Genomic DNA, 17,349 nt, shown 5'->3' with positions numbered 1-17,349 from the left:
GTGCCAAAATAACCTAAAATTCATCATGAATTTGCAATATTGATTGCTATCAACAAACAAAAATTATGACATCTTTTTCTGAATTTCACCCAAAATGGTAAGATTTCCATTGGGAGGCTGTTGAAATGCAGCAAGAATTACAAAGAAATAACTAAATCAAACTCATATGAATGGATAGTGATTCATAGTCTTTCATTGCTGACAGAAGGAACTCCATAGATGCCAGTAAAACAATTATGCAAATAGTGGTTTAAATAATTATTTAGTAATGCCAGTAGCAGCAGTTTGGGTTTTTTGTTTTGGTTTGGTTTTTTGGTGGTTTTTTTTTTCAGCTAAGGAAAACGGTGTCTGAGAGGCGTGTGAACAAGTGAGTACGCAGTAATTATAGCATTTGTTTACAGCACAGTTATAATAGCACTTAAGTCCTCCTGTTTGCAAATAATTTCCGTTCATAATCTGGTCTCTCTTCCTTCACAGTAAGATTTGCAGCAGCTAAAATCTAAACTATGGACTAGACTGTTTGGGTCTCTTAGAATGGCTTACGAAGTATCAAAATACCTACAATGAAAAAAAAAATATTATTTGAGAAGTTTGTAAGCTGCACAGTAGTCACGTAAAAAATACATTTTTGTGCCTTTCTCACTGGTGACTGAAGACTCTGTAGGAAGTCGTATCATTTGATTATTCAAATGGATTTATTCTACTTTGTCCAAGACAGATGAAAAGAACATAAAAACAGGAGTATATTGAGCTATCATGAGAAAATGTATGTCAGTATCTATGAAAGACAAGAAAGACAGAGAAATCATCGATATCCAAACGCCTGAGGGGGTTGTGGACTAACAGAAGAACATCACTACAACAATTCCAGCTATTTGATGGGCATCCTTACCTGCAGAAGACAAACGATAAAGCAATCAAGCGGAAATCTGGCAGAAATAAGGTTAAATCAATGTTCTACATACCCATACAGTGTGCTTTTTCTGTCAGGCTGGCAGACTGAGCATTGAGTGAGAATGAGTTGGTGTGGCTTATGCTAAAATGCCTCTATCTTCAACAATTTGGAAGTAACGAATGCATCAAAAAGGCATCTGCAACTTTAGAAGTTATCCTTTCACAAATCACTAGTTTTCTACCATGCATAATAAGTTCTATAATAAGCTCTATTTTAATCCTAGAATCTACAGACACAATCTGTTTTTCTAGCAATGTTTCCTAGGCAAAGAAGCAGTGAACAGACATGCTGTATTGCCAGCTTCGGATCTGATAATAATTGACTTCTGAGGCCTGTTCTCTACAGTTAAATACATAGAAAATAACATTCTTGGAGGAAAACATTAAAGGCAAGATGAATCACCTCCCTGAAAAGCACATCTTCCAACACATTTAAATATTTACTCCTTACCAGATTTAGGAAAATGATCACTTGTGGAGCTATTTTTAAGGTACTACATTAATAGGACCTTTTGTGCTTTTTAAAACAAAAAAAATCTTTCTGACCAATTTGACACAGTTTGCCAGTATTCCCTCAAGAGGTGGGCTACAATGATTACCTTTATTACAAAAGTATTCCACTTCTTCACAGCTCAGATTTTCCGGCTCAAACTCTGCAGAAAAGCTTTCCTCCAATGGAAAGTCTTCTTTTGAGACAGTGTCATTTTCCTCAGACAGGCACTCTTCTTCTTCATCCTCAATGGCGTCCTCAAGGGGCCCTTTAAAAAGAATCAGGAACACTGTGGCAAAACCATCTATGAAAGGACAATGTGAAACAAAACCTTAGTGAATTTATAACTGGAGGTCTTTAGCTAGCTTTTCCTTCCATAGCTGTGTTCAGCATTTTTTAGAACTTGTTTAGACAAATAACATTTTATAGAAATTGAAAGTGACTATTTTCATGATGGCTTCAAATCAGAATATGCAGTCTTGTACTAATAATAAACTTTTTTGTTTTCATTATTCATCAATCTCTAGTAATAAACACACAGTTTTAACTACAGAAATCAAACTTTATTTGTAAAACCAAGTAAACAGTGAAGAGCCTTCTCCTGGTTGTAGTCATTGCTTTTTGACGCTGAATTACAGTACTTAGCAGGTTCCCTGTACAGGCTTCATTTCTTGAGTTAAGAGCACTGACGGCAGTGAGTCACTACAGAGGTGCTGACAGTATAAACTTCAGCTTATTCTGCTATTTTGCTTCAACCGGCACTTGATGGTGTTTAAGAACAGTTTCATATTATCCACAATCATTCATTTGCCAGTCTCTATAACAGACTCCCAGTCAATGGACAGGACTCCCACAAACTATCACTTCATTTCACAGGGGCCAAAACACAACCGTGGTAAACCCCTTGCTGAGGGCTACAGAAACACAAAGCAGTTCCAGAGGCAGGCAGAAGTCTCAATTTGAAATGGCAGCCTGAGGTCTCTGAATCTCTTCTAGTCACCTAGACATCCTATTGCTATTGATCCTCTTGTAAAGCCAGTGTCTGACAGATCTATAATACATAACACACAGGTTACTAATTGGAATGTACTCAAAAATTAAAATTTCATCTTTCTTATATATACAAACTTCATAATCATTGGTTAAGAGCAACTATTTGCTAAAGACATCTCCTGTGCAGGTGTCGAATTTTACTCTAGATTTAAATAGAGATTTGAAATAACTGAACACATTTTAATTTAACTAAGATTTTATTAAATGTCAGTATGTTTCAAAATCCATCTTAAGACTGGATTTCAAAAGAGAAATTTCATTATACATGGCTGAGGTTGGAAAAAAAAATTACATATTTCACTCTCCGTGAAAGCACAGCCTCATTTATAATTGACTGAGTATTTCTTCCTTGAAATGAAAGCTAGCTAGCTAATGAAAAAAAATGCAATTTGTATTTATATGATAGTTTTCCAGTATCAAATACACTATTCCTATATAATCTATTATGCTGAGATACAATACATAAATTACTCTGTTGCATTCAATGAAAAGGAATGGATAAATTTTTTAAAGAAATCAAATATTGACTACACTCTTATTTTCTGTAATTTATTATGAACAAGTGACTACCTACATTTATTAAAACAGCAAAATTCTCTTTAGGCTAGGTTGCATAATTCTTGCTTCAGAGGAATATGATGGTTACATTTCATTGAAATTGATTGATATTCCCAGCTGGGATTCCATAAATTAATATAGTTCACTGTCTTCCGTGGAAATGTGACTATTTGTGCCGCCTGAGAATCTGACCAAATGAACCCACTTTTCTGGACATATACTCACCAAAACTAGCTGTCATTCAACAATATATTTCCTAAAATAAGGGGCTATTATTATAGCTGAAAAAATAAAGATTCTCACTGTCAAAGTATCCATTACTGTTAATTGCACTTTCTAGCCACGTTGGGGAAAAAAATCCATCCACTGTGTATGCGCAGGGAAGGAAGAGCAGCTGTGGCACCGTGCGGCACGGAGAACAAAGCGCCAGCACAGGGCACTGCGGCTGCACCTGGGCCGCACGGGCACCTCCCATGTGGCCAGTTTATGGCACAAACGAAAGCACAAGGGGTTCTGAACAAACTGTCAAAAGTGCCATTCAGATTCCAGAATATTATTAATTTGTGACGCTGTCTGTAGAGCCATTTCTTGGTGTGTACTCCTGGTAACATCTGAATAAATAAAACAGGAATGAAAACAAAAAAAAAAGCTGGTTTAGGGAAATGTAGGTTTCTGCCATGTATAAAGAGGGATAAATAACATGTTTCGCATAATTTCAGAAGCAGCTATATGCCTTTAAATTTTCCAAATATTTTAATTTGGGGGGAAAAATTAAATAAACTTCAGCCAACCTTTCAGTGCAAATCGACTTCCTGCTGAATGACTGGCTCTGTCATTGGACGTTTTCAATATGTGTTTTGTAAAATACAGCAAAAACAATATACCCGCAAGTAATCCAACTGGCATGTGTACATGACATCTAGGTCTGTTTCTAGATGTTAAACTGGTTTGTTTGATCAGGTACATAATCAGCAAGCTAATAATCACTGTAGGTTAATTAAGAAAAGAATAGAAGGCCAGTTGGTATGCTTTCATTTGCAGCAGTCATGGAAACACACACCTTGTCATTTCCATTGACACTGTTTCCAAGAAGGCAGAATCAAAAACAATGTACCAGCTCCACAGCACAAGTTCAAACCCCTGTCATTCTGTGGGCTGGGACTTTTTTTTAAACAAACTTCATGCTAAAAAATATTCTTGACAAATGTTTCCACAGATACATGTTACATATGAACACGTATGCAACATTGCCTAAATTTAAATGTTCAAGTATTTGAAAACATAAATGTAAATGCTGTCACATCCAAACAAGATCAGAGGTCTGCACACACCTACAGTGGGTTTTGCTTTGCATATGCCAACCCACATACAAAACCCAGTGATGTTTATCCAGTTGCATATGAGACCAGAGCTTTACGTAACAGTTCCCCTCAGGGCCTGACTTCAGGCACTGCGCTTCAAAAACCAGCACGACACTTATTGAAATTGAGGGATCGGTGCCGGAATATTTTTCTCAGCTTCAGGCTGCTGCTGCCTTGTCTGATTCACCCGTCTACAACCTGATCCTTGGGACAAATTCTGGCTTTTATGTTGAGTCATCTTTTATTTTTTAAGTGATCAAATACATTCAGCTCATGCCCAAAGCTATAAATTGATAATTTTAACTACCAACTTTAACCAAAGTGTAAGGCATTGCTCAACCTAAGACCAGCCCACAAGAATCACAGCAAAATTAAGTATTTCTTGGTCACAACTTTCTTGTGAACTGAAATATCAATGCCCAATTTCTGTGGCTATTTCTAATTATCACTGAAACATAGAGTGGGTTAAAGAAAACAGTAAAACCAAAAGCCACTTACTAGTAAGTATGAACAGATTAAACTCTACTCTTGACTACTCCATCTAACTACTTGCACATAAATAGACAATGAATAAAAATAAATCTTCAGAATCTCACAATAAAGATTGTACAGAATCACATATTCTTGACTAATGAAAACACATAAACTCTGCAAGTTTTTGTTTGCCTAATTTGGCCATGTGCTTCCAACAACCTCTTACTGACCGGTAAATAAAGTCAGCTAGAGAACTAAGAATTTACCCGAACCAACAATTTGTAGGTTGTTTTTCAAAGTCTACTAGATCCTCCGTCTAGGGAGCAACCTACATAGCATCTACTCAACTTATTCCCTGACTTAAAATACTTAAAAATATAGAGTCTTATAGACAAAAATAAATGTCTTTAAAAATAACAGACTTTCTTTCAACTGTTTTCTCTGATAGTGCTTTCTTTTCCCTAGTTGTTATTATGTTGATATATTAACTTCAACAGTCCAAATACAGCTTGAACAGCTACTTTAGTACTATATCTTGTGCATTTCTTTTAAATTGTTCATTTAATTTAATAGCAATACACCCATTATTTATACCAATCATGTTATTAAGCACCTATGCCACGACATGTATGATGTTTGCTGTTATTTCAACTGGAAAAGGGTCAACAGGTCCCTGTTCTGGTGAAAAATGCTTTTCAATAACTGTTGATTAAGTGTGACATTACAACCAAAAAGTGCCACAATGACACAGCAATGCAAATCCAAATAATTCCTACTGCTGAAATTAATCTGTGTCACAGTGATCTGACAGTAAACAGCTCTGAAATATTACTAGATTCTTAAATAAAACAGCAATATTTCAAATTGAAACAGTTTAAAAATTTAGTTGGATAGTTAATTTCAGAAAGGCTCTAGATGGTTGTCTTCTCTTTTCAGCAATTCTTCTCCTATTAGCACTTCTCATAAAAATGTGATGTAATCTAAGCAGAGGTGGTTCTGAAATGCTTCAGATAAGCTACATGATAAACAGTTAAGAATTCCCAAATGCACTAGGGAAAAACTCAATCTCTAATCTTAAATGGACGTACTGAAGGCAAATAAAGTTTCCATTACTTCATTCTAGATTTTGCATGAAGCCCTGAAAAAAACTATTTCCTTTACATTATAAAACAAGCAAATACTTGCTTTGTACACAACACAGATTTTGAGGCGTGTAGTAGTTCGCTTTTCCAGTTGGTACTTACTCCGTTTCATGAATATTTATTGACATGACCATAAATCTCAAATATTTTTTCAAATAACATGGATAAACAAGAGGCAGCAGAAAACAGCACAATTAGTGACAGCAACGAAGGAGTCAATGTGGCAGAAATCTGTATGTAGTCCACTTCAAAAATCACCACATATAATTTGATAGAAATAACAATATCTACTGAGGGAAGGCTGAGGAGCGAGCTGCATGTGCCTTCATGGAGAAAATTACTTCTGATTGAGGCCACTTGGCAGCACAGTGTGGGGAAATCTGAACTGTGCTCCCTAATTTGTACCAGATTTACAGACACTCAAACACACGTTTTCAGAACTATTAATGTATTAAACACACACACACACAAATCTGAAATGGTTATATAATATAAATGCAAACGTATAGATACAAACACACAGAGCTAGCTAAGTGGCAATCTACACAATGAGTAACAGATGCTACCTCAACACTTGAAAGGATAGGCCGTGTTTAGCAAAACAAAACCAACACTGTAAAAATTTTAATAACATGAAAAACTGTGAGAATGAACCACCAAAAACTTAACAAAAGATGCTTTTGTTAAAATGCTTTTGCTATAACAGACACCCCTCTGAACACGAATTGGAGCATCGGAACCTTTGAGCATGTTAGTCCTGATATAGCAATGCATGATTCCAGTTTTATGGTAGTATAACCATAATGAAATAATTGAAATTCAATAACATTAAACTGTGTAAGTTTTATAATTATTCTTCATAGTCAAATTCATCAGACTTTTCCCTAAATGAAACCACTTGAATGTATGCTCAAATTAAGCACATGTTTATATGCCTTCCTGTCCAGTACTTTGCACTTAAAACACACGTATCCTACAGTGGGAAAGTATCATTGAAATAATTATCTCATGAAAATGTTAAGTGGTTAGCTTCCTTCTCACCTACCAATATTCTCTTATGTTCCCAGAGCAGCAACAGAAATCAGAGCTCTTAACATATTAAGAATGCTTCAGAAAGACTACAATACTTGACAGTGAGTAGCTGGGGAGAGGCTAATGAGTATAATTAGTAGTAGTAGCATCAAATAATAACAACTCCAATAAATCAGAGAGGCCTGAAATTCACTGGATCAACATCATGAATTTTGCATGTTTGTGTGAGACATCCAGTATTTCCTAGGAAAACATGCTGCCGCGCACAGATTATCCTCGGCTTATGGTAAAACCAAGGTATGTGATGCTCTCTGATTATAAACAAGAGGGAAAAGCTTCAGAAAAATCAATACATTCATCTCCTGTTTCAACAAGAACATTTTCTTCTAAATGCAAATGACTACTTAAGAAAACCTGCAGGCAAATACTTTATATTGATTCACATGTGGAAGACAGATACGGAACTCTTTTCCTAAAAATTCTATCAATAACAAAAATATGAAAGACTGATCAACTTCTTTCATTTTAAATATGGCAGTGGGGGTGAAGACACCTCATGGTAGTTCAGGGTTCGCTTCCTTCTGGGAAGATTTCTACTCAAGACTCCTTAGCCACTTCTTCAGCTTTTCCGTTAACTCAAAGCAGTGGTTGTTCCCAACCAGAATGTTTGTACAGCAGCTTGGAGACAAGTTTTACAGCGATCCAAACAATTCAACAGAAACAATCCAGCTTCTCCTTTTCAAAAAGAAATTTTTACAAGACACAACGAAATACGTATTCCCAAGTTCCTCGCTGAGAAGCTCTCTTTCTTTTGGGCTTTGTACAAATTTTTAAGTGTCCAGGCACAAATATTTCAGACTGTAAATGTTCAACCAGGGTGAAGACACAGACTGACAAAATACAGGAGATGAATATATGCTGCCGCAATCAGAATAAATTGACAAATTATGTTGAGCACTAGGACTGCCAGATACTGTTCCATCACCAAGACTTTCAATATTCTCCAGAGAAGCAGAACCTCCAAAAAAAGATATCTAGATGAATCACAGAAATGAAAGTACACAAGTCTGCAGCTAACATTACAGATGATAATAAAGGAAAATTATAATAAAAGCTTTTCTATTGAATCATTTGCTCCCCTCACCCCAACAACCTGACCCCATGGCTGTCCACACTACCTATCTCTCTTGTCTTAGTTCAAAGAGTTCTCAATTTTCAATTTTAATAATAAAAAATATTACCTCGCCTTTCTTCCCTGTGAGAACTGAAAATGTTTTCATAACATAATTCCATGAGAACAGAGCGAAAAGGCCAAGTAAATTGCCTAAACACTGTTCTGTTAGACAGTAGATGGCAATACCTAATCTTGACAAACTGACCGCTGCAGGAATAGCTTATGGAACAAGCACCCTGTTGGCAGTAGGAGACTGAAGTGCCAACTGGGAATTCAGTTTAGAAAGAAACCTTAAATATACTTCTGAAGAAGGTCAATACTTGTGAAACAAACCACTCCCACTTTTACTGAAATGCTTCCCTCTTCAGTATATCGAGTTTTCTATTTGGCTTAACTAGCTTATTTCTGTAATTCCTGCTATGTTTGTACAGCTATACTCAAGAGACACGATGCTACCTGCGCACATTGAACCTCTCCAGTTGGTTATGTAAATTGGCTGAACTTCAAAAGTTTTGTCCAGATTGGAAGATTGTGCCAATTTGTGAGTGACTCCTTACATCTTCATTGTCGCACCAGAGCAGAATGAACCCTTTCTCACGTTCAGACTGGAGGAACTTTATGACCGTGATTTAACAACCAACTTAACAGAAAAACAAATGGAAAAGAGCTGCTCTTTAGACACTGTAAATCCATACCAACCTGAAGTAATTGAGCTTAGCAGCAAGAATGAAGTATAAAAGTATACTTCTGTAGCCCAAAAAAAAAAAAAGGTAGTGGGGAGGAAGGAGTTATTTTTAAACACGTAAGTTCTTCCTGCAGTCACTCACTTTTAACATAAGTTGCATCAGGGGATCTTGTAGGAAGGAAATATTTTTATTAATTTTCCCCTTATCTGTAAGAAGAATGCTGATTTTTTTTTTCATTTATGTTCCTTGCCTGCAGGTAGCAGACCAAGAAAATCATATAGCAGAAATTTTTCCTTTTGATTAATTTCTTTCCATGTGTTATGTTATTTCTTATATATAATTGATTTCAGGTTTTGCTCGTAGCTGTACATCTTTTTTATATCTGTACCTACTGCCTTCCTTCAATCAAGAAAGTTGAAGGAAATTACCTGAATTTTGTTAAGTTTATTAAAAAAGAGCTCTGTGAATATTTAAATTGAGTTTTGAAATGCTAATACAAGAAAGATATTAGAGAATTTTAATAGTAGGTTCAATTTGACCCACAGACTATTGTAGAAAGGGTCAAATTTTATTCAAATTATTTCTTTACAGCAAAAATATGAACCCTTTGATTTTATAAAAGTAGATTAATATTCTTCACTGCTAGGTCTTTTGGCCCTTTGGTGCATGACAGCATTAACTGTGCTTGTATATAAACTTTTCAAAGACCTTTAAATGTTCCAGTAATTTGGAACTTCACTTTCATTTATCCTCTTGTCTTCATTTATCTTACCATTATCCAAGAGGCCACAACAAAGCTGACAGTGTCTATAGTCAGTTTGCTCCTAGAGCCAAGGCCAGAATATTTCTAATCAATAAAAGTGAAATGATGAAAATATGACCATTCAAAACAGGCTAAGGGAGATGTTAGCTTCAAAACATAGTAAGCAAGTGTACTGTTAATGTCAAAGTCTCATTTGTATAGGAAAAAAGAAAAAATATATGCATGGAACATGAGCTGCAAAGATGCAGTTACATGTCAGACCTTGGTTTTCACATAGTGACTCATGCCAAAATACAGGTTTACTCCTCCAATACCCTTGTCCATGAAAGATTCACAGCAATTATTTTTACTGCTGGGACTTTGTTTTGCAAGCTGCACCTTGTTTGCCTCATAGAAGTCAGAAAGGACATTTATCCTGCAGATGAACCTGAGAGTTTATTGTTTTTACCTCAACATGAGCACAGAGCGAATAAAAAGGGCAAGTGTTATGTAGTACTGTTATTACACAGCACGTACAGGCAGAACTAATCAGGATAGATCATACTCATTTATCAAATGAAGAGTATGATGTTTTGTCAAAGAACTGAAATGGCTTTGAAACACAAGTGTTATGAAAGGCACTTATAGAATCTCCTCTCCTTAAATCTTCTCACCTCCTGGCAGTCAAAGTGTTGCCATGCTATAAAACTCTTGAGGTAGAGATCCTTCTACATGTGTCTCTAAATACCATAAGGAACAACAGGGCTTTTTAAGATATAATGCACACAGTGGCAGTACAAAAGATTTAATAGTTGCAACCTCATTCTGGAATTCCTACTCCCAGGAATAAAGATCAGTGGAATTTTTAATAGTGACTACCTTGATACTATGATGGAGCACAAATCTTAGGAGGAGCGGCTGAGGGAACTGCGGCTGTTTAGCCTGGAGAAAAGGAGGCTGAGGGGAGACCTTATCACTGTCTACAGCTACTTGAAAGGAGGTTGTAGCATGGAGGACGCTGGTCTCTTCTCCCAAGTAGCAAGTGATAAGACAAGAGGAAAGGGCCTCCGGTTGTGACAGGGGAGGTTCAGACTGGATATTAGGAAAAGATTCTTCACGGAAAGGGTTGTTAGGCATTGGAACAGGCTGCCCAGGGATGGAGTCACCATCCCTGGAGGTGTTTAAAAGGCGTCTAGACGAGGTTCTTAGGGATAGGGTTTAGTGCTAGAGTTAGGTTAGGTTATGGTTGGACTCGATGATCCTGAGGGTCTCTTCCAGCTGAAGTGATTTTATGATTCTATGATGACAACATGATTGCAAAACTCGTAGCAGTGAAGAGTATGAATTCAGAGGCATCTTAACTGATCCCATGCCACTGTATGAAAATAAAAGGAAGTGTGTTTCAGTACTCTAAGAAATGACACAGAAGGTTATCTGGATCTTCTAGAATTAGCAACATCGTTCTGTCTTCTGACAAAAAGTGATAGTAGAAGGTTCATCTTGGGAAGGGCTATTTTAAAAAGCATTAATTATGATGTATTTGGAAAAATAACAGAAATAACAGTATCTGCTCTTTCTCTAGGGTAAATTGGGTAATTGAAATATATGAAGAGATTTAAAATAGAAAAGAAAGAAGAGATTTTGCATCAGTAAGTCACATACTGTACAGTCACTGATCCTAATTCAGCTGCTATTTGTCTTCCTGAGTACACAACTGAAACAGCCAATTAGGTGAAAACTTTAAAATTTTCTTAACACCTATACATGTTAGGAGAACTGTATCACATCTTTGATGAAGTTGTGGGCCTCACACCCACAATTTTTCAATAAGGTTTTTGGAGCATCCTCCTAAAGACCTTTTTATGTCCTTGGGAAGAAAGATCTTGGCTGCCGACAATCCCTCGCCCGAGCAGACACACAGCCCACCTCAGTCTCATCTCACCAGTTACTCTGGGCAGACTTGACAGAAAAACTTGAGACAACAGGTAATTAATACCTTGTTACAATTACATGTGTACTTAGACTCATTTCCTGTGTCTACTTTCGCTTAATACATGCAGTGAATTAAGACAATCTACAAAGCCTATCTTAATGGTTAAAAACTGCATTTTTAGCTTACAGTGCTACTGCATCTGAGCTAGGATTGAAAGTACAAGGAGGCCAAAGTGTCATTGAAGCAAATTTCGGGAAGTCAATCCTAGGCAGGACTTCACTGTAAAACTGAAATTACTTTTCTCTACTGTGTTTTCACCTAAGCAGTTCCTCTGTGTAAGCTTACCAATTTGAAGCATTTTGACATGCTCAAGGCCTAAACATTCAGTGAAAAGCACATGTTCAGTGACTATGAAGGGACAGTAAGCTGCATAAGCTGTTTATTAAATATTTCTTTCCTTCTGTCTAGAATATTTACAGTGGCATCGGCACTTTAACTTAGAACACACATTATACTATTAGAGAGCAAGAAAACAGAAGCACTCACACACAAAAAAACCCAAAACCAAACTCAAATCAGTAGCAAAATTATTCCAAAAAGAAGCTGATTGCAGTTGAAAACAGACTTTAGAAATGATGAACAGGTGCTAACAATGACAAAAGTAATTTCATAAACTGTACCACTAGTTGTTCTAGCCCTGTTCCTCCTACTACTGTCCCATCTTGACCATCCATTCACCAATTTAACGAGCCACACTTGCAGCCTCGGAGATCGACAATGGACTCTTTTCTGAAAGCACTCGTTAGAAGGTAGCATCTCAGCCAAACCTCTTGTACACTACAGAGCAGAGCAAAAGAAATTGGATCAAATTTTAATAGAGATCTTGTCAAACACAAAGACATGGAGTGAGAAGATTTACTGTGTGCCTCAGCTGTCTTAATTCCACCTACAGTCCTAACAGCTTCACAGCATATGCCATTCTGCGCATTTCTGGTATGAAAGGAGGAAAAGAACAGAGGTGACAGGAGACGTATCCTGACTCAACACCCCACTAAAATCACAGCAGCAACACAGAGCTACCACAGTACCAGAGTGCACCAATTCTCCTGAAAGGAATTTTTAACTAAAGCCTACAAAACAATCAGGAGGTTGGACATAAAGCTCTCAGAGATAGATCTGTGATGCTTGCAGATAATCTTCTAGATTAGGAGTAATTTTGCAATTGTAGTAATTGTAGTTTATCGGTAGTTTTCTTAAATGTAACACAGAGAGAACACGGAAAATTTCCTGTTTGCTTATTCAGAAATATTATCCCTGAAGCATTTTTCCCTGGATTATGACATATTTTAAAGTTTTTAAACCCATCATTTATTTCTGTATGATGATATCTGCTAAATTTTACAAAACAATTTTTGAAACTACTGGCAATCTAATTTGAAATGCTGGGAATGTAATTTGCCCCATGATACATGACTAACACTGAGGCAAATATTCTCCAGTTTCACTGGATTGTTTCAGCTAGATAAGGATGAAAATTATGTTCAAATTTACAAGCTTTAAAAAAAAAAATACACAATGAAAGAAAGTATCATCTATGTAAAAAGACAGCTCTTCATTCTGTCTCTTTCACTGAAATTATATGTATCAATATAACAAAAATTCAAATACATGGTGCTTCACACATCTATGAGAAGTGTCATTAATTTTTGTATAAAAAAAAGAAAAAAAATGAATGAGTGATATTTTGAAATCTTTTTAAACATATGTTCATTTTGTTTTCTACATGTAAGGTATTCTTAGTTTTGATAATTCACCTCTTCAAAAAAGGAAACTCCCTCGTCTTGCATGTTAACATCAATAAAACATATGAGAATTAAAGATGTAACTTTAGGAAAATATTCAGACTTGCTTTTCACTTTGTTTTACTCCTGTAGTTTGGGGTTTTTTTGTTGTTTTGTTTTTAATTCAACCTAGCAGAACAAGGAATAGACACATCTACACCAACCAGTCAACACCTGTCAAAATAACATCTATGGCATGCTGCTCCAAACAGTCCGAGGAAATCCACTGACAATTCAGGATCCAGACATAGCAAACTCTGATACTGGTAAGCAGGAGAAGATTCTTTGCATGTCCTAATCTCACCATTCAGGATCCCAAACAAGTAAGTAACACATGGCCTGTGACTTGGGAAGCTTTTCTCTGCAGTCACCTTTACCAAGTGCTGCTAGAGCAAAGCAGTTTCAAACACAATACTCTAAATAGGGTGAATCCTATATAAACATTTAGGCTGGAAAAGACATTTAAGACCACTGAGTCCAGCTGTTAAGCTAACACTGCCAAGTCCATCACTAAACCATGTCCCTAATTGCCACATCTACATGTCTTTTAAACACCTCCAGGGATGTTGACTCAAACGTTTCCCCGGGCAGCCTGTTCCAATGCCTGACAACTCTTGTCATGAAGAAAGTTTTCCTAATATCTAACCCAAGACTCCCCTGGCACAACCCGAGGCCCCTTACTCTCATCCTATGACTTGTTACTTGGGAGACTGACACCCACCAGGCTACAATCTCTTTTCAGGTAGTTGTAGACAGCAATAAGGTCTCCCCTCAGCCTTCTTTCCTTGAGGTTAAACAGCCCCAGTTCCCTCAACCACTCCTCTTTAAGACTTGTGCCCCAGGCCCCTCACCAGCTTCATTGCTCTTCTCTGAACTCTCTCCAGCACCCCAATGTCCTTCTTGTAGTGAGGGACCCAAAATCGAACACAAGATTTGAGGTGGGGCCTCACAGGGAGACAATCACTTCCCTGGTCCTGCTGAGCACACTATTCCTGACACAAGCCAGGATGTTGCTGGCTTTTTTGGCCACCTGAACACACTGCTGGCTCATGTTCAGCCACCTGCCGATCATGACCCCAAGGTCATTTTCCACCAGACAGCCTTCCAGCCACTCTTCCCCGAGCCTGTAGTGCTGCCTGGGGTTGTTGTGACCCAAGTGCAGGACCCAGCACTTGGCCTTGTTGAACCTCATACAACTGGCACCAGCCCATTGATCCAAGAAGTCCAGATCCCTCTGTATGATCTGCTGGAGGGTAGGAAAGCAAACACTCCCACCCAACTTGGTGTCATCTGCAAACTTACTAAGGGTGCATTCGATCTCCCCTTCTCCAGATCATTGATAAAGAGATTAAACAGAACCAGCCCCAATACTGAGCCCTGGGTAACACCACTCATGACCGGCTGCCAACTGGGATTAGCTGCATTCACTACAGCTCTTCGGGCACGACCCTCCAGGCAGTTCTTTACCCAGCAAAGAGTACACCCATCCAAGCCATGAGCTGTCAGATTTTCCAGGAAAATGCTGTGGGAAACAGTGTCAAAGACTTTACTAAAGTCCAGGTAAAGAACATCCACAGCCTTACTTTCATCCACTAAGCAGGGTATCATACGCATTGCCAAGTCATGCTTAGAGCATAAAGCTTTTCAGGGTAATGAAGGCTGCAGAAAGTCACTCTCTACCTCCAACTCCAATGAAATCCTCACTTCAAACACAGAACTTCTCTGGCAATCACATGAGTAGTAAGTGACAGATACAGGTATTTGCTAATCACTGTTCTCACTCACCTGCTGGAAGGAAAAATGTGATGCAAGTAGGATCACTTTGAAGCCACTAATGATGCTCTGCAGTGTATTTAATGGCCAGCATGTTAGCTACGATGAAAGAGGAACCTCACATCAAGTACATTAAGGGATCAGAGGAATACATACTCATTACTCACTGCAATTTTACATCCCCAGTTTCAAGACAAAATACCCACATTTTTCTCATGCAGCATAGACACCCTATACTACTATAGGAAATTAATGGGTCTTTTTTCTTCTGTTTATTTAGTATTTTCTATTTTTGTATGTAGCTGCAGATTATTACTGTTCATCTTTCATTCCTAGCTGCATTTCCTCAGATCGAAAATGGTCTCGTCTATGTACATCATCACGCAATTAAATCAAAAAGGCAGAAAAAAGGAATCTGGACTTTATAGGTCCAGAAATCAGCAGTGAACTCGTGACTTCTCTCACAGATTGCTATTTCTCTTCAAATTATTACTGCTTTTCCCTCTATCTTTTCTAATGTAAGCAAAACATAGAATACTGCAGAAAAATGAGCACCTGAAAGACAGCTCAAATTTGATCTCTAATAACATGATCAAAGCTACAGAGCTTGTATGTAGAATTCAGTTCCAATTTGGGTTAGACCTCAATAAAAAGTAAGCGCACCTAAACTGATCTGTAACTCAATAACACAGTTAAAGGAAAAACTTAAAACACAGCAGGTGATATAACAGACACGCATTGAAAAAACCACAAAGTTTAAAGTAACTGGTAGCTCTAAAGTAACAGCAAAGGAAACCTGAGATATTAGGAATACGCTAAACCACAAACTCCATGATCTTTGTCCAGAAGAAGCACACTAGAATGAATGGTAATTTAGCTTAGTGAGAGATTCTTATACTTTGACTAATGTAATAAAAATACTACTTAATAGTATGTGAGAATTACGTAATTAGTTATTTATATTCTTACAGCTTTGAATCTGAAATAACTACAGAGGATTCATTATTTTTAATACCATAATGGAGTTTATCAATATGCAGAACAAAACTGAAGGGTCTCAAGTTAGAACTAAATCTTTAGATCAGATTGTAAGAGAAACGAGCAGTGTATATTTTTAATAGAAACCAAATGATCTGAAAAAAAGTCAGGTGGAATGAAAAGCATTATTTAGCCACAACAAGCCACAAACTAGGCAACAGCAGTGGAAAGCAATCTCAACCTGAGAGTCCACTGCAAAGGAATATTAATGCATAGTTTCTTTTCTGTGGATATTCAGATCTCATTTCACCCACTAGATTGTCAGTTATGATTAGCTACAATAATAACAGTTGCTGTAGTACACAATGATGCGCCATAAGGATGAAATGTTTTTGTTTGGTTTGGGTTTTTCTCTTTGTTTGTTTTCAGCTTTTTTAAGATCTTCAAATAATAGCAGCATTACAGCATTTATTGTGTTAACTGAAAACATAACAGACTACTAACTTGCAGTTCATCAGCATGTACATCTTACAATCACCATGAAAAAAAGCTGACTTTCATCATCACACCTCAGGAATACATAATTTAAGCATACCATAACCTAGGTACATACACAATAGGATTCATTGAAAAATTACAACATTTATATGTCATTTACAGTTATATATCTTTATACATATAGTTATATAAACCCAAAGATACAAATAAAGAAATTACACTTTTTAAAATAAACTAGAAGTGCATGTTACAACGTACTTCATTTCTTTTTTATCCATGCTCACTTTTCTACTAATTTGATTCATCACTGGCAGGAATTGCAAAGCTGCACAAAATACATTGCATTTCCCCAAGACTTGGCATAACCTGCTGGTTTTCTGAGTTAACCACTAATTAATAATTTGAAAACACAAAGTCATTATGTAATTTCCAGACAATGAGCTTTTAAATGGCGCATGTTATGTCCCAGCCTTTTCAGCAAGACAAAAGTTTTTTTTCCTCTGGAAACCAGATGGCTGGTAAGTGTTATTATGAGGATGTGTAAATCTCAAAGCAATAAGAATCAAATCAAAATAAGAATTAATTTTCCTCTCTTCTTATCATGATTGTTGTTTTGCTGAACCAACCTGTGGAATAATACAACTCCTCTAAATTAAGCCA

General features: G+C 36.9%; 1 protein-coding gene across 7 annotated transcripts in view; it reads right to left on the bottom strand.

Moving 5' to 3' along the window:
* ZFPM2 (zinc finger protein, FOG family member 2) overlaps positions 1 to 17,349 on the bottom strand; it is a 311,941-nt gene that overhangs the window by 244,812 nt on the left and 49,780 nt on the right. For 4 of the 7 annotated variants that reach the window (XM_065054232.1, XM_065054235.1, XM_005510549.4 and 1 more), the window contains exon 2: positions 1,554 to 1,712. The exons of the other annotated variants lie outside the window; for them this stretch is intronic. In XM_065054232.1, the coding sequence (XP_064910304.1) occupies positions 1,554 to 1,712 (159 nt within the window). The remainder of the gene's footprint in view (positions 1 to 1,553; positions 1,713 to 17,349) is intronic. 7 annotated transcript variants of the gene reach the window in all.

The sequence above is a fragment of the Columba livia genome, chromosome 2 (assembly GCF_036013475.1).
Source record: "Columba livia isolate bColLiv1 breed racing homer chromosome 2, bColLiv1.pat.W.v2, whole genome shotgun sequence".
Taxonomy (NCBI): Eukaryota; Metazoa; Chordata; class Aves; order Columbiformes; family Columbidae; genus Columba; species Columba livia.
The sequence above is the reverse complement of the archived record's forward strand: the minus strand, read 5'-3'. Positions and strand labels throughout refer to the sequence as shown.